Genomic DNA, 22,901 nt, shown 5'->3' on the forward strand with positions numbered 1-22,901 from the left:
ACCTTTATTCTTAACTCACTAAACCATAAAATAAAATAAAATAAAATAATGTATTATATAAGGGTAAAATAGAAAATTTAATCAGTTTTTAATTTGTGTGCACAAACATTAAACAACACTTACAATGAAACGGATGAAGTATTGTAATTAGAAGATTAAAGACTGAATAGTTCTGTGTTATTATTTCATAATATGAGGTTCCTTATATAAGAATTACAAGAAGAGATAAATAAAAATAGTAAAAATCCTAATCTTACTAGATTTAGGATAACTACTAAATACATAAATGGAAAAATTACATCTACTAAGAAAAGGAAAAGGAAAAGGGTTTCCTTTTCTCTAAGCTTGTGGCCGCCTCTCTCTCTCCTCTAGGACATGCAGCTGCTCTCTCTCCTCTCCCTAGGGTTTCGGTTATCTCTCTTGGTATTGGCCGGTTTATGGACCGGGCCGGTTATGGACATTCATTACTTGATTTATAACACTCCCCCTTGGATGCCATAACCATACAGGATTCGTAATACCCTTCACGTTGCCTCATTAAAACCTTATCAGGAAAACCCAGTGGGACAAAACCAATATGAAGGAAAAAGAGTACAACACGCACTACTCCCCCTGATGTGAACCTCAGTGGAAGTTCTTTAGTCTACGCATCTGATGCGTGAACTGTCCTGAACATGCAGGTGGGGAATTCGGCCAGTTTCATTACTAAGCCGTAACTAGACCACTTCGACCTCTTAGGTCGTTTCTCATGTCCTTTGACATCGAGTGTCCCGGTAAAGCATGTGTGCTAAACAATGTGAACCACATTATCCTCGGAGATCACTGTTGGGTCTTTGCAAATCGTGTTTGCATGTGTCCATGGTCTAGATGTGATCGTCTACTGTCAACTGCTCTTTACTTTGGTCGGACAAACTAAGTACTTATGGACAATATACTAAACATGGTTATCATGAACCTATGTCTCGGTGTATCTTCTATACACGGATGTATATCAATGGCTTTATAATTTTATCATAATATGGCTTATTGGCCAGAATATACTCATGGACCCATACATATGGTCATCGATCTTTCTTACCTTAGGCAATAACATATATATATATATATATATATCTCGGACATTGCAGTCCTTTATCCATCTCTTGATGGCGTCCTATGACCTATCTTTCCATTGGACCATACCACACACTGGTATATATCTATTAGGTCATGGATCTCGATTGTACATTCTTATGGACTGCAACCTATTGGTATCCGATCGAGAGGGATAGTTTTAAACGTCTTCTCTCAGCCTCACGGCAATGTCACGTGAGAGTAACAGCAGTAGCAAACTATTATGCTATGCCGAATCCTTACTAAAGGATCTGATGTCGGATTGGTCAATCCGGAGATCATGCTATTGAGATAGTAAGCTGAGGCAATCATCTTTCTTTAGGCTGATCTTTCTTTTCTACTAGCCCGTACTATGATCTAGTCGGTTCATGCTAGGGTTACAAATTAATAGATAATCTGTATAAACCTCTCTTTAGGTTGGTTTAGTATAAACACAAGGGATTTCGAATTTCTTTATAAATTCTCATATGCAGCTGCTTTATGTTTCAGTCCATGAACAGCTTAGGAACAATGATGTTCTTTCATCCAGTGATCCATATGTTGCTTACTACATCTTTATATGTGAATCTAATTCTTTCATATGACCAGACCATTGTCAATTTCGAAATTTGTAGCACCCCCCCCCCCCACATAGGAGTTTATCTCCTTATAATCTGTTTCATGGTCTCTGTGAGTATCCTTGTGTAACAAGATATGATCGAATGTTGTTAGTAGGAAACATGAATACCTTTAAACCTCGTGATCATGTATCATATCTCACGGTTTCTTTTCCCTCACAAGACCCATCTATTTTACTGGTTTATATCAGATGGCGTTTCTATGGCCAATACGCCTATCTCTTCTATAGATACTTTAAACCCCACGTTTATCTTTTTTTTAATCTTTATAAGTATTCTTTCGTGGGTTCATGATCCTCGCTTATATCTTTAAACTCAAGTGCTATTTTCTGTATGTATTTCTATACAAATATTTTTAATGTGTGTGTCGACACTTATATATGTATGTGGTTCCATTATGTTCCAGACATGATCTAATAGATTTGAGATCTTATTATCCAGGACCTTTGTTACCTAGTAACTTGGGACGCCAAGCTACATGGTTTGGTACCTTAGATGTGTAGCTGCACAGCATTTTCTCAATGTCTAGTAAGGTTTCTTTATAACCTCGGATTGTCATTCTATGCACCATTCTTTCTTTTCTGAGGTTCCTTATCTTATGGAACACTTGGTCTATCTTGTATAGACTCTATAGCAACTTGACTGTGTCTCTTTCAAGGACATCAGATTTCGTTTGGTGCTAAGCTGGTTATGACTTAGTCATTCTGTTCTTTTCGGGTTAGTGTCTGGCATCTCGATTAGCTAGCCTTTTATAACATTTTCTTTGGACGTCTACAGTTCTAATCCGAGGATCTTGCCAAGACCATGATGGTTGATACCATTCATTCTTATCATTCTTTGTTTGCTCTTTATACCAGCTTATAACTTTCTCTTCATAATGTTGGATAGCCGGATCCATTTGGTCATGCAATCCGTACCTGGCCACTATTTGATCACCCATGTTTTTGGCTCACGGTCTCTTTGAATTCGTGGAGAAAGCCATACTCTTATCCAACATATATTCTCAATCCTTTTTTGAGATTCCATCTTAGATGGCACACATATGTATGTGGTGGTTTATTCAAAATCTCTTAAGATGGTGTATGTCTGGTTTATGACCTGTATTCAATCTGAGATGAGAATATCTATGCTCACTTATATGACCTGATGTAGTTGAACTTTTTATACATGTAAATCCATAATGTCCCTAAGCTCTAGGATGGATGTCCGAACCTTTATAGGTAATGGACTGTGCGGCCAAGTCTGCACAACACGGCCAAGCCGTTTATATCATGGTTCTAGACCATGTTTCACGAATTTGTAGTGTGATCATAGATTTAGGGTTTTTTATCCTCTCTCCCCCTCATGAACATACTATAATTTCGTGGTGCTTAGGATAATAAAGCCTTAATGAGTTTTTCTTTGTGTACATGTTTCACAACGTGAGTTCTAATGGGAATAACTCTTTGTGCCTTTCAAATTTCAACCTTTTCATCAGTTGTGGACCAAGATGGCTAATCCGGTCTTTGCCATATACTGTATAAAATTTCGTGGGATATATATGAGTATAGTCACCACGGCTCTTGCCTCTTATTCATACTGATATGTAGCATAGTTTTGATCAGTAGAGTACACATGTATAGTCTTGACCACTTTCTTATAAGGTCTTAGGCGATTTTCTTTCAAAATCTGAAGGAACTTGTTTCCTTTTCTTTGCCCATTGTTTCTATTTAGAAACCATATTATCATAAGACAATGGGTCACATATTATTGGGTGTATATAATGCCTTTTAAGGCAATGCCTTGGCCATAGTTTCTTACTAGGCTACTATACACGTACTATAATGCCCTTCAGACAATTCTTTGTATCAATAAAATCATTCACATTATCAAACAAACTCAGGCAAGATATAATAGCAATGAAATCAAAGCAATTCATAAAACAATAAGACAAGATGTCGATTTTAGTCTTTGAGACAATCAGAAGTCTCAAAATCCATGAGGTCGTCCCTTTCAAAGTCGGAATCATCATCATCATCATACCCGGTATCATGAACCATATGGGCTTCCGGGTTCTTGTTCTTAAGGCTCTCTTGATAGAGCTCACATAGATGTTTAGGGGTTCTACAATTCTTTGCCCAATGGTTTTCCATCCCGCATCTGTGACAAGCTGATTTGGTCGAGTAAGACAGTTTGGATATGCCACCTCGACCATGGCCATAATTGCCTTAGCCACGGCTGGAACCACGACCACGGTTATTGTGGTTTCCTTACCGGCCATAGCTGTCACGGCCACGTCCCTTGAATCTACTATGGCCTTTGCCGTGTGACTTCTTATTATCATAGACGTGGTTGCATTCTTTGAGATCTTTCTTTTCAGCCTCATTGGCTTCTGGTTATGCTGATGTTCCGATGGGTCTCATTTCACTATTTTTCATTAGGAGTTCATTATTAGCCTCGGCCAGGAGCAGGCACGAGATCAGATCAGTGTATGAGGCGAAACCTCTCTCTCTATACTGCTGTTGCAGCAACACGTTCGTCGAATGGAACGTGGAGAATGTTTTATCAAGCAACTCTTTCTCGGTTACTTCCTCACCACATAATCTCATCATTGAGACTATTTTAAACAATACTGAATTGTATTCATCCACAGACTTATAGTCCATGAATCTGAGATTCTTCCACTCATGTCTAGCCTTTCGTAATAGCACCATTTTCTGGTGATCATATCTACGCTGTAAAGCAGTCCAAACACTACAAGAAAACATCAATATGATAACTATTTCTGCAACTACAGTCTTTAGTTGCAAATATATGTAACCCATCTTTAACGAATTTGCAACAGTTTTGCAACTACAATGAAAACGTCTTAAATAAGTTGCAAATGTATAACCAAATTTCGTGGTTGTAAATGAGTTGATTTATTGTCACGCTTTTGAGACATATTTGCAATTCTATTGCGAAGTCGCAACGTAGTAGCAATAAGGCAACTAAAGGGCAACCACATTTGTTGTTGGAAAACCGGAGTTACAGATTAGTTGGAAAGATATTTAAATGTTGTAGTTGCAAAATTGTTGCATTTTTATTGTGATGAATTGTAAAAAAGTTGGTGTACACATGTTTTTTTGCACGGGGTTGGGAAGTAGGTACAACTAACTTTAGCAACTATTGTTTTAGTAGTTGCAAAATAGTCTCAAGTATTTCTCTATTTAAATCAATCGTCTATTCTCTTCTCATTTGTCTGAACAATTATTAAAAAAACGTTTTCATACACCAAAAAAAATATCGTGAAAAGAAAAAACGTTTTATACAAAAGATGGGAGAAAACTATAATCACTGGAAATCTCGTGAGTGGATGTACAAAAGGATCGACGAAAGGACGAATAATATCTCATCCGAGTTTTCAGCCGGGGTGGAAGAGTTCATGAATTTTGCAAATAGCCAGCCATTAGCACAAAGCAGTGGCGGTAAGTTTTACTGCCCTTGTAGTGTATGTAAAAATGATAAATTTCTTACGGGGCGTAAAATTTGGAATCATCTATATACTAGAGGGTTTATGCCAGAATATTATGTTTGGTATATGCATGGGGAACAATTGAATATTGACTTAGGAACAAGTCATGTCAATTCAAATCATCCTAGTGGCAGTCAAACCGAAGTTAGGAATATAGATGATAGATATGTCGACATGGTGAATGATGCATTTCGTGGAACATCTGTTTATGATAACTATCATCAAAATGAAAGTTATCAAAATATGGAAGAGCCTAATTACGAGTCAAGAAAATTTTACGATATGTTAGAAGCTGCAAAACAACCATTGTATGATGGTTGTCACGAAGGTCACACTCAATTATCTTTAGCTGCTCGATTCATGAATATCAAGGCGGATAATAATTTGGGTGAAAAGTGCATGGACTCGTGGGCAGAACTTTTTACGGAATATCTACCGGCGGACAATCAAGCAACTGGTTCATATTACGAGACAGAGAAGTTGATGAGAAATTTAGGGCTCCCATTTTATACAATTGATGTGTGTATTAACAATTGTATGATCTTCTGGAAAGAAGATGAAAAATAGGATAACTGTCAATTTTGTGATGCACCACGATATAAGCCTAGCGAAGGACGAACCAAAATACCATTCAGCCGTATGTGGTATTTACCTGTTGCTGATAGACTAAAGAGAATGTATCAAAGCGAGAAGACTGCGGCTGCAATGAGATGGCATGCTGAGCACGAAGCAGAGGAGGGAGAGATGTGTCATCCATCTGATGGAGCGGAGTGGAAAAACTTTCAACAACTACATCGTCATTTTGCTGATGAACCCCGTAATGTTTACTTGGGTTTATGTACAGATGGATTTAATCCATTTGGAATGTCCCGTAATCATTCATTATGGCCTGTAATCCTGACGCCATATAACTTACCTCCTGGTATGTGTATGAATGAAGAGTACTTGTTTCTTACAATTTTGAATTCTGGTCCAAATCATCCTCTCTCTAGTCTTGACGTTTTCCTTCGACCTCTTATTGATGAGTTGAAAGAGTTATGGAATAATGGAGTCGAGGCATTTGATGCATCATTAAATCAAAATTTTAATTTAAAGGCAGTGCTTATGTGGACGATTAGCGATTTTCCAGCATATGGAATGTTGTCTGGATGGACGACACATGGTAGATTATCGTGTCCAATTTGCATGGATGATACAAAAGCCTTTCAGTTGACAAATGGAAAGAAGACATGTTGGTTTGATTGTCACCGAAGGTATCTTCCTTATGGTCATCCGTTACGGAAGAACAAAACAATAGCAAAATTGTTACATCTGTTTCTTAAAAAGGCTCCAAAATAATAGCAAAATATTTTTCTTAATATTATAGTTTATTTTACATAAGAAAACCAACCATAATTCATTAGAAAGGCTCCAAAATAATAGGATATTTATTATAATTTGTTACTAATTTGCAACTAGTTGTTAGAAGTTGTTGCTCTTTGGTCTCACAAATTTGGCTCCAAAAAATTATCCCTAAATTTTGGCTAATTTACATTAACCCGCCTAATGTTTTGAGAGTAAATATTTTACCCACCCAAATACGACTACGTTTAATACATTTATATTAAGAAACCCTTAATCAACGCCCCTTTCTTCTAACCTAATCTCTACTCACACAAAGGTCACGATGTCTGGAATTGGTAGATCAGTGAAAGGTCGCAGTGGTGGTCGTGGTGCGAGTCACGGTGGTGGTCGTGGTGCGAGTCACGGTGGTGGTCGTGGTGCCACTCGTGGTGGGAGTCAAGCTGCTGGCGTTTGTAGCTCTTCCGGAAGAATTTACTTCGCCTCGACCTTAGCACTTCTAATTTCAGAGACTCAGTGTCTGCTCCGGAGAATTCACCGCCGTCAGAGACTCTGCGTCAGTCCCCACCCGTGTCTGCTTCTTCACCGACTCGTGATGGTTCTTCTTCCCCGACGGAACAGCACCCGCATCAAACTCAAAACCCACATTCTCCTCCCCCTCAAAATTCGATGACTTTGGATGACCTGCTTGCAATTCCTGGACGTGAAAATCATCTTCCAGTCTTATCTCTAGTTCCAAAAGAGGGAAGTACTTGGTAAAGGATCTCACTTTATACATTGAGTTTGGTTTGTGTTTGTGTTTGATTTCATTTGGTTCACCTTAGAATTTCATTTGTTTTCTTTTTTTTTGCTTTGGTCTCATATCCATAGTTGAATTTCCTCTGTTTATATTTGATTGTTTGATCATAGATTCAAAGTTACGTTACACGTTTTTTTGAACACGTTCCATATTGATTTTTGGTTCTTCTCTGTGTTAGTAACACTTCTGTGAACACGTGTTTACTTTGGTTTCTTACATTTAGGTATTTGTCTTTGATGTTTCTGTTTTGAACAATTGGATTTGAGTTATGGTTTTGTTCCTTTCATTTTGTTGTTCTATCTATTGTTAACTTTGCTTCAATGCCCTATCTTTAGTTCTTCTCTCACTTTATGGTTTCTATGCCTTTTAATTGTCAAATTGTAAAGAAATCTTGTTTGTATTTGCATTCTTCTCTTATATTTTTATTTCTTTGAATTTATAGCAAACGTTTTTTTACTTGTAACCACTTCTTCTTTTCATCTTCAAGGTTTGATCGTGATGGTGGGAAGCTGACTCGAAAAATCTCAAAGCTCTTGAAAGCTAAGTTTGATGATGCGTATTACTGCTGGACAGTAATGCCTCCTGACATCCAACGTCGCTATTTTGAAGACTTTGCGGTATTAATTTATTAACATATTTTTATGTCAGATTTGCTTAATACTTACAAACAAATTTGTTGATGTGTAGCAAGGACATCACTGGGATCGCTCGATCACCACACTTGTACGAGATGAGTTTGAAATCATCTGTCTTAATCGGATGAAAGGAATGGTGTGTCAAGCAAAGAGGAAAGGCATACGACCAGCTTGGATTGGAGATACATTGTGGAAAAAAAATGTGTGCTTACTGGGCCACTGATGCAGCCAAGAAAAAGAGTGAAACCGCATCAAACAGTAGGAACTCTGACCGTGGTGGACTTGGGCCATTCAAGCACTTCGCAGGACAAATGTCCTTCTTACGTATTCAGCAAAATATGGTAACATACATGAACAATAACATTGTAAATTATAAGGTTTCATATTTTTCTGTTTCAAGTTCATTTTATAATTGTAGGAAGCAGAATTGGGCAGACCTGTCAGTATTGGAGAAGTGTTTTTAAAGACTCATACTAAGGCTGATGGGACATTTAGTGATCTGAAGGCTGAGCAGATCGCCCAAGCTTATGAAAAGAAATTAGATGAGAAGATGTCCCAGGTTGAACAAGACGTGTGTGTGAATGGTGGTGATAGTTCTTACATTCCTGAGCTTTCACCAACTGAAATGAATGAGATCTTTCTTGAGGTAAACCATATAAACCATTGTAAAGTTTTTAATAAAGTTTTGTTAGCTATTAATAAGTGAAAGATTTCATTATTTTCAGACTACTACTTTGGATATGAGAGGACATGAGTATGGACTTGGTAGCCTTCTTCCACTACATGGCAACAAAAAGAGAAAAGGAGGTCCTGGAACTTCAACTTCTTCTGCATTTGCACACTTGCAACAACAACTTGAAGCTTCTCAACGTCTAATTGAAGAGCAAGCAGCGGCAAATACTCGACATGATGCTGAAACCGCAGCAGCCAATGCTCGACGTGATGCTGAAACAGCAGCTCGAGATGCAGAGCATCAAAGCCAGATCAATACTTTGAAGATGCTGCTCACCTATATGCAAGGTAAAGACCCATCATTCTCGGAGTTTATGATCGCAGCGTCTGCATCTGCGACAACTACTCCTATGCCATAAGTAGTTAATAAGTTCTTTTTTGGTTGCAAAGATAAGTAGTTTATGATTTTTTTTTTTGGTTGGCAAAGATAAGTAGTTTATGATTTCTTTTTTTGGTTGCCAATGATAAGTAGTTCATAACTCCTTTTTGGGTTGGCAAAGATAAGTAGTTGCCATTTGTATAAAACAAAAATCTTAAGTATTTTGTATTTTAAAGTTTAAGGAATTCGATGGATGTTCCAAAATTAGTATCAAAACTAGATTTTATTAATATTCTACTTTCAGATTATAATTTAGCAACTAAATATACAAATAATGTTGTTACAAATCAGTCAGCATAATCCCAACTATATTGCCACAACATTACAAATAATATAGTTGCAAATCAGTCATTATATTTTGTGACAATTTTGCAACTCTCAAAAGGGTGTAGTTGCAAATCAGTCGCTCTACTTATAACAATGCAGTTGCAAAATAGTCACTATATTTTGTGACTTAATTGAGACTACCTAATATTATACAGTTGCTTATATGTTACTAATATTTGTGACTAAATTAGGACTGCATTAACCAAAGTAGTAGCTAATTAGCGATAAACATTTTGTGAAATAAATTAGTTGCTAATTGGTAACAACAATATAAATATTTGCAACCTTTTTTCGAGTTGTGGTATAGTGGCTAATGTACCACTAAGTTTCGTAGTTGCAAATTAGTTGCAAATTATCAACGGATTTGCAACCATTTCTATTTGCGACGAAGCTTTTCTAACCGTACAAGGTAGTTACAAATGAGTTACGAAATTCTTATTTACAACCATTTAGTGACTAATATTGTAGTTGCAAACTCAATGTTTTCTTGTAGTGAAAGGTCTAGTGGATTCTCCATGGTGAGGTACTGATCTTTTAGACCCTCAATGAGATGGTGGCGTATAATACTTATAGCCATGTACCGATTCTTATCAGTCTCATTGTTACCCTTGATGATAGTATCACCTAGTTCCTTTGACCTCAAGTTAATCTTTGTGTCATGTGCCCATTGCGAATAGTTGTCTCCGGAGAGATTAAGGGCAACATAGTCTAGGTTTGAGATTTTTTACATCTGAATCACATTGTCATTCGAAATTTAGGGTTTCACAATGTGATCATGTGGCCGCAAGTCAATCAAATAAAATCGGCCACAATCAAGTCTTATAACAATCATGTTTCAATCAATCTAATCGACCATGGTGCGGATCAAACATAGTAACAAATAGATCAGGCCACACGGCCATACAATTTTGTGATGCAAACAATTCAAGTTTGTAAAATCTATATGCTGGTCGATATTTAGAAACAAGACGAATGCAATTCAAATTCAGTTTCATAACTTATGCAAACAACCTTAGACAATTCGATTTCTTATTTATGAAATTAGGGTTTTGATTTAAAAAATGCTAGGAGTTGATTTTAGCAATATGTGATCAAGGTTTCAAGGCCTTTAGGATTCAAATTCAAGATTCAGATTATACAATCAATCTATCAATCCTATAACCTCAGATCATCAATCAAACAATCAAAACAAGAACCATTAAAATTGAATTCAAGTTTCTAGGGTTTAGGGTTTCGATTCCAATATTAGGGTTTCATAACTTCAGATTAGAAACAAATAAACAATCAAACATGTTCTAGTTGGAATCGATTCCATTGCTAGTTATGAGATTGTTGTTTTTAGGTTATACCGATTTTAGGGTACGATCAAGATCATAGAATTCCATAATAATGGATTAGGGTTTTAGGGTTTGATCATAACGTTCTCAGATTAACGGTATACCTTAGTCTTTGTAGGGTTGAGCCGGACCACCTAGGGAGTACGGATGGACCTCGGATGCAAGACGGATGTTGTCTGATCGCTGATCGTCCGGGAACGTTCGCCGGATGCACTCGTCTGCGAGCTGAAGCTGATTATCGTCTGGTGCGAGCTGGTTGATCACGAACACGAGCTGGCTGAGGACGTCAGGACACGAGCAGGGAATGCCAAGGAGTTGAGCTGATCGTCGAGGTCTGAGACGGACAGGAAACGCCTTAGGGTTTAGGGTGGTCGCCGGCTGAGTTAGGGATTTTAGGGTTTTAGGTTTTTAGTTTAGATTGCAGAGAACAATCGTGTTGATAACGTGTTGTAATTAGAAGATTGAAGACTGAATAGGTCTGTGTTATTATTTCATAATATGAGGTTCCTTATAGAAATAGAAGAGATAAATAGAAATAGTACAAATCCTAATCTTACTAGATTTAGGATAACTATTAAATACATAAATGGAAAGATTACATCTACTAGGAAAAGGAAAAGGAAAAGGGTTTCCTTTTCTCTAAGCTTGTGGCCGCCTCTCTCTCTCCTCTAGGACATGCGGCTGCTCTCTCTCCTCTCTAGGGTTTCGCTTATCTCTGGCCGGTTTATGGACCGGACCGGTTATGGACATTCATTACTTGATTTATAGCATGGAGTAATTTTTACCAGTATATTTATCATTACTGTTAACACGATTCTCACGTGCCAGAGTTTTCTAAATTGACAAGATAAAGGCTTACAAAAGATGTAGATGAAAGACAAATTAAACATAAAACAAAGTCTAGATTCCACCGGCCTAAGCATGGAGTCCGTGAAAAAAGAAGGACAAGGCGAAAAAAAGGGCGTCTATTGCCTCTTATGCATATATTTTTGTTTCCCTACTCTTCGTCAGGTTAATTAAGATGGCAGATTAAAAAGGTTGCTCGTGTAAACGGCTACCTATCTTTTTACCGAACATGACACAGTAAGAGAAAAAAGGCACACTTAACAGTAATACCCATTTGACCAAAAAAAAAACAGTAATACCCATTGTTCAACTCCAATTAAACACACGAATGATCTAATATTTTGAGTAGATTCGACGAGATATATACCAATTACATGTGCTCTGCTCTCGGCTAAAAGATTCGAGAAAGGTTCACAATGTGCACGTCGTTACATATGCCTAAGATCATTACGTTAACAAAATTAGTAACATTTTTCGTTTTCTTTCCTGGACCATAACATTCGATCGGCTCCATATAAGTAGAACTGAATTGTTTTAATTATGATTCAATTTGAGTTTATATCCATTCAAACCGAAATGAAATTAACTTAAACATACAATCTGATTGTATTTAGTTCCTTTTTGGAGCTGTTAAAACACAACAAATGATTGGTTTATGGAGCTGTTAAAATACCGTAACCAGAACTGTTGATGAATTGGTCAAAGATTAAGCACGCGAGACTACGACTTTAAATTAATATATATATAATTGTTTTCACTAAAAGAAAAGTAAAAAGAAACAAGTATATTATTTCAAAAGTGTTCAAAAAGAGAATTGCTTTTATAAATAATGAAGTTTGACTAATACATACATATACAATGCACGTAGATCAATCATAGATAACATATTCATAAGCATTTGTATGATCAAAAGTTATGAATTCTATATATTGTTTTCATCAAAGCAACTACGCACCCTACTTTTCTCGTTGTATGTTCTCTTTTTGCTCTTTTATCTTTTCCATCGATAATAATACGACACATAACAACTTCTAGCTTTAAAATTTAAAATGTGCAACGTTTCGCTAGCAAACACATTTCCATATATTGTAGAAAAATGTGTATGTTCTTTAGTTTTTTCTCCATCTTTATATAACATAATATCATCCTATAATTAGAAGAATTAGATCTTTGTTATTTGTTTGTGCCCATAACAAGTTATGGTATATCATCTCCTATATCACTATATTTTGATTCTGTATATCAAGAACATAAATATCTAGTGGTATGTACCCATTTAAGGTACCACTTGATTTTTATTTCTAGAGAAATCAAGTCTCAAACTAGATAGATTAAAGTTGTTAAATCTATTTACAATTGAGTTGTGAGATATTGATCGTCAACTTTAGTTTTGATTTTGGAATTATCTACAAACTTATTGAAATATCTAATGGATGTATTGAGATATTGACATGAGTTGTGAGATATTATTGATCGTCAACTTTAGTTCTGATGTTGGAATTATCTACGAATTTCTTGAAATACCTAATGAATGTATTGGGATATTGACATGTAACGTAAAGGTTATGAGATTATAGACTAGAAAGATGCATGCGTGTGTTAAGAAAACACTGCAAAAGCAAAATCACATCCTGTAAAAATATGTATTATGGAAACCAAATTTTCCATGTCTTGGTTGTAACATCATAGCCTTTACTACTGCATGTGATCAATAGAAAAAAGCACAAAAAGTGTTTTGGTCAAAGAATACATTCGAGAAAACATAAATTTCTGAGAATAACATAAACATATATGACTCTTTTAAGTGTCCAATCATTTAGGAAATCTTGTCGAGCTTATCTTTCAAATAATTGAAGTAGATCGTTAATGTATATCTATCTACTTGTTAGCCTATTCTTTTTCCCTTTGGTTATAGCTCAATTTATAGAGATGTAAGAAAGAAAATTTTCGTCAGTAAACTCTATATATTCAAATATTATTGTATATGGATGGATTACAGCTTATGAAATAAAAATATTTACTATGGACAAAATTTATAACAAAGAGATTGGCAAGCATAAACAACTAGCTTGCACTGTTATTGTTACTCGTATGTAGTATTGCAGTGTGTGACTATTATCATCTATGGTTTTGTATGATGTGAATGTTTTGGGAGTTTTACCCTAGACGTACACTCAGCCTCAAGTCAAAAAGGACAATTCCACGGGAAGACTCAAGGTGATGGCAACAATCTAATTAAAACCTATGTATAGAGAGCCCCAATCCCATTACTTCCTCTCAAATTAAGGTACCAAAATAAAGCATATAATGATATAAAGGTTGCTTTTACAACTGAAAGATATCTCTTGTACAAACCTCCTCTAATCATTTAAGTATCACAGACAGCAAAATCACAGGCATGGGAACCTCAACCAATACTGTGCTTATATTGAGTACCAAATTTATGTGGGCTCAAAATGTAAAGTTATGGTATTGGATTTGGGGCTGGAATGTACAAAAATAAAATCCAATAAACTATGAGCCCTAAAGTAAATACTATTACAAATGAGTTTTTTCTTCTTCTGCTACTGTTTCACTTTTGACTAATACTCACCCACCACTAAAGTGAAAAAGAAGAGGACAGACAACATGGAGCTTTTCATCATCTTCATCCTCGTCTTTGTCCCTATCTTCATCTTCTTCATCATCCCAAGACAATCTTCTTCAGACACAGGTTTCAAGTCGTACCCTATCGTCGGAAGCATACCTGGACTAGTGAAAAACCGTCACCGTTTCCTCGACTGGACTGTAGAGACTCTGTCCCGATGCCCGACTCAGACGGCGGTTTTCCGGCGACCAGGGAAGCAACAGTTCGTCATGACGGCGAAGCCTGCCAACGTGGAGTACATGCTCAAGACTAAGTTCGATAATTTCCCTAAAGGCGAGCGGTTCATCGAGATTCTTGAGGATTTTCTCGGCCGCGGGATTTTCAATTCCGATGGCGAGATGTGGTGGAAACAGAGGAAGACGGCGAGCCACGAGTTCAGTACTAAGTCTCTCCGTGACTTTGTCATGACAAACGTCACCCTCGAAATAAACACCAGGTATATATGTACATATCTACACTAATCATTTTTTTTTCACAAGCTTGGGTTTTCCGATCAACTTTTCAGATTCTAGTGGAATTCCATTAATAACACTTCGGATTCAAATATAATTTCTAATTTATATCAAAACTTATTTTGTAATGTTATTTATTTTAGATTCGAGTTATTTCGTTTATACTAATGTGTTTTTAGATATTATATCAAAATAAATATGGAATTCGATATTTTAGTTGATTGACTTATTTGGATCAAATATCGAATTTTCTTGTGTGTTCTCTTTTTGGATTTTGTGTTGTTGTATTTTGATGGATTTGAAAATTCAAACTAAATTTACTTTTATTGGTCCTATGATTTTAAACTATGTATTGAAATCATGTGTTATTGGTTTAATGATTCATAAATTCTAATTCAAATCAAATGTTATTCAATCATACGAATTTACTAATAGATTTGATTTCATAATGGATTTGAATGGATTTGCATTAATTTTTTTGTTAAAAATACAAAGACTCAAATCCGAAAGAAAACCTCCGGATTTGTAAATAATAATCCGAGAGAATTTGAAAATTTTGTATATTTTACTTGCATTTATAAATACTGTATGGATTTCTAAATCAATCAAAATATATAGACCAATAACACTCCGCACCTGTATCCATCTAGATTCCTTAACACTTCAAATTCGATATATTTTGGTGTTATTGGTTTATATATTTTGATTGATTTAGAAATCCATATAGTATTTATAAATCCAAGTAAAATATGCAAATCCGGAGGTTTTCCCTCGGATTTGAGTCTTTGTATTTTTAACTAAAAAATTCAAACAAATCCATTCAAATCCATTATAAAATCAAATATATTAATAAATCCGTACAATTGAATAACACTTGATTTGATACAGAATTTATGAATCATTAAACCAATAACACATGATTTTAATACAGATTTGAAAATCATAGAACCAATAACACTAGATTTAGTTCGAATTTTCAAATCCATTAAAATACAACAACCAATAACCCCTACTTATATCATTTTATAAGATTCATTCAAAAATTTTACGTAGATTCAAAATTTTCGGTTCGAGGTTGCCCAAACCTACCAAAGAGCATGTAATATCTTCATGAGACCATAACCCATAATAATTATTTCATCTCAAATGCGACCTCTAGGTTTTGCTTATGCTATATATTCACTTTCGTTCTATGATGCGCTGAGATTGTTCTCCGGTCCAGGCTTGTTCCGGTGTTAGCAGCTGCAGCGACCACCGGAAAATTGTTAAACCTTGACGACTTATTGGAGAGATTCACATTCGATAACATATGCAAGTTAGCATTCAACGTCGACTCCGCTTGCCTCGGAGACGACAAAGCCGCCGGTGTAGAGTTCATGAAGGCCTTTGATACGGCGTCCAAGATCATCTCGCAACGGTTTCAGTCAGCGTTTTCGTATTCATGGAAGATCAAAAAGAAACTAAACATTGGCTCAGAGAGACTGCTCAGAGAATCAATCGTGACCGTCCATAAATTCGCAGACGATATCGTGCGTCACAAGATTGATCAAAGTAACAACAACAACAAGAGCGAGGATTTGCTTTCAAGATTCATCAGCACCGAGGAGCTGAACTCTCCGGAGAAACTACGCGACAATGTCATTGGTTTCATCCTCGCGGGACGAGACACAACCTCCTCCGCTTTGAGCTGGTTCTTCTGGTTACTCTCCAAGCATCCACATGTAGAGAACAAGATCAGACAAGAGCTGAACTCGATCCGAGCAAGAACAGGGGAAGCTTACGGGTTTGAAGATCTTAAACTGATGAACTACCTGCACGCAGCGATAACCGAGTCTCTAAGGTTGTATCCGCCTATACCGTTGGACACAATGAGTTGTCTTGAGGACAGTGTATTGCCTGATGGGACGTTTGTAGGGAAAGCTTGGGGAATAAGTTATAACGCGTACGCGATGGGGAGGATGGAGAGTATCTGGGGGAAAGATTGTGATCGGTTTGATCCAGAGAGGTGGATTGATGAAACAAATGGTGGGTTTAGAGGTGAGAGTCCTTACAAGTTTCCAGTGTTTCATGCAGGACCAAGGATGTGTTTAGGTAAAGAGATGGCTTATATTCAGATGAAATCTATAGTTGCTGCGGTGCTGGATAGGTTTGTTGTCGAGGTCCCAGGGAAGGATGAGCGTCCTGAGATTTTATTGTCTGTGACGATTAGAATCAAAGGTGGTTTGTTTGTCAGGGTACACGAAAGAAGCTAAGTTACTTGTTTGACAAGTTTTTTTTTTTTTTGAAACTGTACTTGTTTGACAAGTTAAACTGTGGTTTTTTTTCTTTGATGAAACTTTATAGTGATATGGCTTTAATAATCGGTCTCCCTTTGGCTATATCCTATAAGGCTATAATCGGTATAACGGATTCAAGACTTTTTTTTTTTTTTTGTAAACTAACGGATTCAAGACTTGAGTTAATCAATATTCATGCTGAGTATATACAGGGCCGGTCCTGGTCAAAGCCTAACAAAACATTGGCCTTAGGCCCCCAAAAATTTTGGAAAAAATTACATAAAAAAAAACCCTCAAAATTTTATTTTTAGGCTCCCAAATTTACCAAAAATTTTTTTTAGCTAGAATCTTTTAAAAACCGCCTGCGGCTCCCTAAATCTGAGGGCCGGCCCTGAGTATATATATATGTATTTTTTGAAAAGAAGTATTTCAATATTTGGTTAACATAAACAGAGGACCATGTCACTTGAAGAACCAATGTTAGTCATAAATTTTGCGTCTCTATGGGGATTTTAATTAATCTATCACTTAAAGATATCATTTAGATTACTTGAAATTTGTGAATATAATAAGAAAGCAGTGGCGGATCTAGAAAGTTTTATTATGGGAGGCAAAATTTTCAAACTTACGGATGACGCACATTTAACCCTAGGTTTGAGATTTTATGGGGGGGGGGCAAATTTATCCTATTTCTCCAAAACTTATTATAAATAGTAAATGAAAACCTTTTTTAAACAAAAAATCCATAGGCGGCCGATGCCCCACCCTTATTGGTTGTACATCCGCCACTGTAAGAAAGGTAGTCTGGTTCACAGGTAAAATGAAGTTTATATTTTGTTTTATATTGAACAAAAGATGAAATGGTATTCTCCACCTCTTTCCCCTCTGATATGACCACAAAACACCTAAGAAAAAAAAAATTCCTCAAATTCTATGTACCTTTTTTTTTTTGTCAACAATTCTATGTACCATTTTAAACCTTAAAAATAAAATAAAAAGTAATCAGAAAACTACTATGGAATTATCATTATCATGTTCTAAAAATTGATCAAATGGCGCATAAGCGGCAAATCGCTGAAACAATTTTCTTAAAATCCTATTTATGTAACTTAAAGTGGTTAAATCATTTTAAATTGGTAAAAATCAGTCTAAATCGATCTAAATTAATTTAAATCTGTTAAATTAATCAATAGTGTTATGAAAATTTACAAAATTGTCTAATTTATACTTTCTCTGTTTCTTAAAAAGTGTATGCCATTTTGACATTTTTCACACAAATTAAGAAAATGATTGAAATACATTTAAATTTTTATTAACTACATTTGTTTGACCAATAGTATTTGTGATTTGTTTGACCAATAGTATTTGTGATAAGTAAAATTATTTATAAGATCAATGCAGCTTACAATTAATATTAAGTTAAAAATAAGTATAATTTGCATTGAAATTCTAAATTGACACTTTTTGTGTAACAAGAAAAAAAATTAAAATGGATGCGGAGCTACCGGTGTGGTTTGCCTAATCTACATGAGTCTGCTTACGTTGCTGATAAAAAAAAAAAATTAAAATTACATGATTTAAGAAACATAAGGAGTATCTTTTGTATATGTAATTTTATAATTAAATCCAAAAAACTAAGATGTTTAATGCAAATGTAATATATATAAAATTAATCAAAAAAAGTTAACGCCTAAATCACACTTAGATCTAGGATAATCTGCATAGTCATTAGTTATCTGCAAAGCGTGGTTTTTTAAACATTGATCCTTACATAGTTAAATTGTTAAAACAGTGGAATATACAGAAACTCAGTACAAAAATTATAAAATATGATTTATTATCTGTTGCGTAAATTAATGAGAAAAAGTTATAACTTTTAGTATAGTGAAATAAAAATGTATTTGCACTGAAGTGTAAATATAATAATCAAATGTAAATATTCATAAATAATACAATAGTTATAATTCTTTATGATTTATAGTAGTATAGTAAATTAATATTTTTAAAAATCGAAAATGATTTAATAATAAATTATAATGTAAGAAAATAACTGAAAAAAAAGAAACTAAATGCTAACATTATAAAATGTTTTAAAAATAAAATTTAATATCAACTATAGAAACTAATTAAAAATTGATAATTTTTGTATAATATAAGTAAAATTGATGAAATTAGATAAAAAAAAAATATATATATATATTAAAGTCGAAAATGACATCTTTTTTTTTTTTTCAGTTAACCATTAAATGATCTCATATTCCCAAATCAGCGATCCCACACTCAAGTCATATTCCCATTTTTTTCATTCCGTAGCGGCTGACACGAAGGTATATCTATCTATCTGCCTTCTCTGACCGGCGATCACCGTCGATTGATTTCCACCGTTGGATTCTGTTCTCTCTCTCTCTCTCTCGCTCTTCTTCTTCGACATTATCTCCTCTGACTGAACCCTAATTTACAAGTCCCTTTGGGCGTCTTCAAATTCTGGTATTTTCTTCCTTCTCTCTCATTTTTCTCTCCATCGTTTAGATCTCCAGCTCGATTACGTACATGTTTACCGTTTGAATGCGTCAAGGATCACGCTTGATGATCAGATTGATTTGTTTCCCTGGTGAATGCAACAACGCGCTATTGGTTCTTGGATACACGTTCAGGATTGGTTGTTTATCTGAGAAAAATTGTTGATTTTGATATTAGGGTTAGTTACCAATCTGAGATAATTTTGTTTGCATTTGTTCCCTTCCCAATCAATGCTTGTATTGTCCATGTTGTTGTTTCATGTTTCTGATTCTATGTTTGGAATCTTCAAAGAGTAACGCTTTCGATTAAATATACACTGGTGTTGATATTTTCCCCCAGCTTTGATTGATTGTGATGCTAACTAGTAACTACTGTTAAAATGGCATATGCACTCTTAATCTAGTGTATCATCCATGAATCCTAGTTACATTCTACTGTTTGCATCATGCCGTATCATTTACTTGGTTTACTATTGTTAACTTTGTCCTCTTGTTTCTTCTCTTGAAAATTGATATTCTGTCAGATTCATGGAGGCCAAACCAAAGAGAAGGATTGTCACAGAGAATGGAGATACAGGGGAGGATTTAGTTCTCGCAACCTTGATTGGAAACGGGGATGATGTGGGTCCTCTTGTTAGGCATGCTTTTGAGATGGGGAGGCCTGAGCCTCTCGTTCACCAGCTCAAGAACGTGGCGAGGAAGAAGGAAGCTGAAATCGAGGATCTTTGCAAGACCCACTACGAAGAGTTCATCGTAGCGGTTGATGAGCTCCGTGGTGTGCTGGTTGATGCCGAGGAGCTTAAGAGTGATCTTGCAACTGACAATTTCCGGTTGCAAGAGGTTGGCAGTGCGTTATTGGTGAAGCTCGAAGAGCTTCTTGAGTCTTATGCAGTTAAGAAGAATGTGACTGAAGCTATTAAAATGTCGAAGATCTGCGTTCAAGCACTGGAGCTGTGTGTTAAATGTAATAGTTACGTCTCTGAAGGCCAGTTTTACCACGCCTTGAAAACCATGGATCTGATCGAGAGGAACTACTTGAAGATTATCCCACTTAAGGTGCTAAAGTTGGCGATAGAGAGAAGAATCCCAGTGATCAAGTCACACATTGAGAAAAAAGTGTGCAGCCAATTTACCGAATGGCTTGCTCACATCAGGAGTTCCTCAAAAAGTATTGGACAGACAGCTATTGGACTCATCGCCTCAGCTCGCCAGAGGGAAGAGGAAATGCTGGAGCGTCAGAGGAAAGCAGAGGAGCAAAACACAGGTGGATTGGGCGAATTGGCGTACACATTAGATGTTGAAGACTCTGAACAAGATTCTGTTTTGAAGTTTGATCTCACACCTCTGTATCGAGCATATCACATCCACACTATTCTTGGCGTCCCAGAACGGTTCCGTGACTATTACTATAGTAATCGCCAACTACAGCTAGACTCAGATCTGGAGATCTCTTATGGACAGCCATTTGTGGAATCATACCAAACGTTTCTAGCTCAGATTGCAGGATACTTCATCGTGGAGGATCGTGTGATTAGAACAGCTGGAGATTTCTTATTGGCTGATCAAGTTGAGACGATGTGGGAAACAGCAATTGCCAAAATAGTATTGGTATTGGAGAACCAGTTCGCCAGAATGGATTCGCCTACTCATCTGCTTTTGGTGAAAGACTACGTAACTCTCCTTGGCGCAACGCTTAGACAGTACGGTTATGAAGTTGGTCCAGTTCTTGACGCTCTTGACAAGAGCCGAGATAAGTACCACGAGCTTCTTCTCGAAGAGTGTCGAAAGCAAATCGTGACTGCTATCTCAGAGGACAGTTATCAGCAGATGGTAATCAGGAAAGAAGCTGACTACGAAAACAACGTCTTGTCGTTTAATCTTCAGACCTCAGAGATCATGCCAGCTTTCACGTACATCGCGCCGTTCTCCTCTATGGTCCCTGATGTTTGCCGCATCATCAGATCATACATTAAAGGATCTGTTGATTACTTGTCCTATGGTGTGAACACTAACTTCTTCAGTGTTCTGAGGAAGTACCTTGACAAAATCTTGATCGACGTGTTGAACGAAGTTATCCTCGAGACGATTAACAACAACTCCATTGGTGTAGCTCAAGCTATGCAGATTGCAGCAAACATATCATTCCTCGAAAAGGCATGTGACTATTTTCTCCGCCACGCAGCTCAGCTTTGCGGCATCCCGAGCCGTTCAGTTGAAAAGCCTCAAGCGAGTTTGGCTGCAAAGGTCGTCCTCAAAACGTCGAGAGACGAGGCTTATCACGCGTTGCTGAACGTGGTAAACACCAAGCTGGACGAGTTCATGAAGCTTCCAGAGAACATTAACTGGATTACAGAGGAGATGCCACAAGGTCCTCACGAGTACATGAACGAGGTTGTTATATACCTCGAGACTGTGATGTCAACTGCACAACAGATCCTCCCAACGGATGCTTTATACAAAGTTGGAGTTGGAGCGATAGAGCATATCTCAAACTCCATCGTCTCTACGTTCCTGAGCGACAGCATCAAGAGATTCAATGCCAACGCGGTCTCGGCTATTAACCATGACCTGAGGGTGATAGAAAACTTTGCTGATGAGAGGTATCATTCGACGGGGTTAGACGAGGTATACAAAGAAGGAAGCTTTAGAAGCTATCTGGTTGAAGTGAGGCAGCTGATAAACCTGTTGTCGAGTAGCCAGCCTGAGAACTTCATGAACCCGGTGATTAGGGAGAGGAACTACAACACTTTGGATTACAAGAAAGTGGCTACGATCTGCGACAAGTTTAAGGATTCACCAGATGGGATATTCGGAAGTCTCGCGAATAGAAACACGAAGCTTACGGCTAAGAAGAAGTCCATGGACATGCTCAAGAAGAGACTCAAGGAATTTAACTGATGCTATATAAGTAAGCATTACTGCACTAATAAGAGACCAAACCTTCTCACTCACATCATCATCATCACCATTTAGTTTCACTATTCCCTTAATTTGCCTGTTTCTGGTTAGCCTCTAGTTTGTTTTCTTTTGATGTCTTCATTATGTTCTTTGACGAACCATTTTATTAATCAATTTCAGTTTTGTCCTAATTGACAAATCTTCTCCATGGCTTCTTGCTCAATCTCCCTGACTGTCTGTAAGATTGATCTTGTGAAGAAGGATTCAGTAGTCTAAATGAAAAACTTTTGGCTGTAAAATCTGATTTTCTCTAATGAGTTACGCAATAGAAGGTGGTGATGTGTGGACAGAAGTCTCTTTTGTCTTCTAATTTGCCTTGTCCAATTATGATATTACCAGAAGGCGTTAACTTTCAACCTCTCAAAACAGAACAGAACAGAACAAAACAAAACAAAAACTTCGTTTGTAGAGAAGAGAACACGTCTCTAAT

General features: G+C 36.5%; 3 protein-coding genes across 3 annotated transcripts; all 3 read left to right on the forward strand.

Moving 5' to 3' along the window:
* The first annotated feature begins 6,970 nt into the window (after window positions 1-6,970).
* Window positions 6,971-9,294, forward strand: LOC106396182. The gene is made up of 4 exons (XM_048764709.1): window positions 6,971-7,319; window positions 7,851-8,339; window positions 8,417-8,644; window positions 8,724-9,294. The coding sequence occupies exons 2-4, from the start codon at window positions 8,199-8,201 to the stop codon at window positions 9,087-9,089; spliced, it is 735 nt and encodes a 244-aa protein (XP_048620666.1). The 5' UTR covers window positions 6,971-7,319; window positions 7,851-8,198; the 3' UTR covers window positions 9,090-9,294.
* A 4,893-nt stretch (window positions 9,295-14,187) lies between these two features.
* LOC106367995 (cytochrome P450 94B3-like) lies at window positions 14,188-17,098 on the forward strand. The gene is made up of 2 exons (XM_048764710.1): window positions 14,188-14,702; window positions 15,941-17,098. Exons 1-2 carry the CDS (start codon window positions 14,248-14,250, stop codon window positions 16,968-16,970), a joined length of 1,485 nt encoding a protein of 494 aa, XP_048620667.1. The 5' UTR covers window positions 14,188-14,247; the 3' UTR covers window positions 16,971-17,098.
* A 2,152-nt stretch (window positions 17,099-19,250) lies between these two features.
* LOC106367998 (exocyst complex component SEC15A) lies at window positions 19,251-22,602 on the forward strand. The gene is made up of 2 exons (XM_048764711.1): window positions 19,251-19,481; window positions 20,038-22,602. Exon 2 carries the CDS (start codon window positions 20,042-20,044, stop codon window positions 22,409-22,411), a length of 2,370 nt encoding a protein of 789 aa, XP_048620668.1. The 5' UTR covers window positions 19,251-19,481; window positions 20,038-20,041; the 3' UTR covers window positions 22,412-22,602.
* The last annotated feature ends 299 nt before the right edge of the window (window positions 22,603-22,901 follow it).

The sequence above is a fragment of the Brassica napus genome, chromosome C8, assembly GCF_020379485.1.
Source record: "Brassica napus cultivar Da-Ae chromosome C8, Da-Ae, whole genome shotgun sequence".
NCBI classification, from domain to species: Eukaryota; Viridiplantae; Streptophyta; class Magnoliopsida; order Brassicales; family Brassicaceae; genus Brassica; species Brassica napus.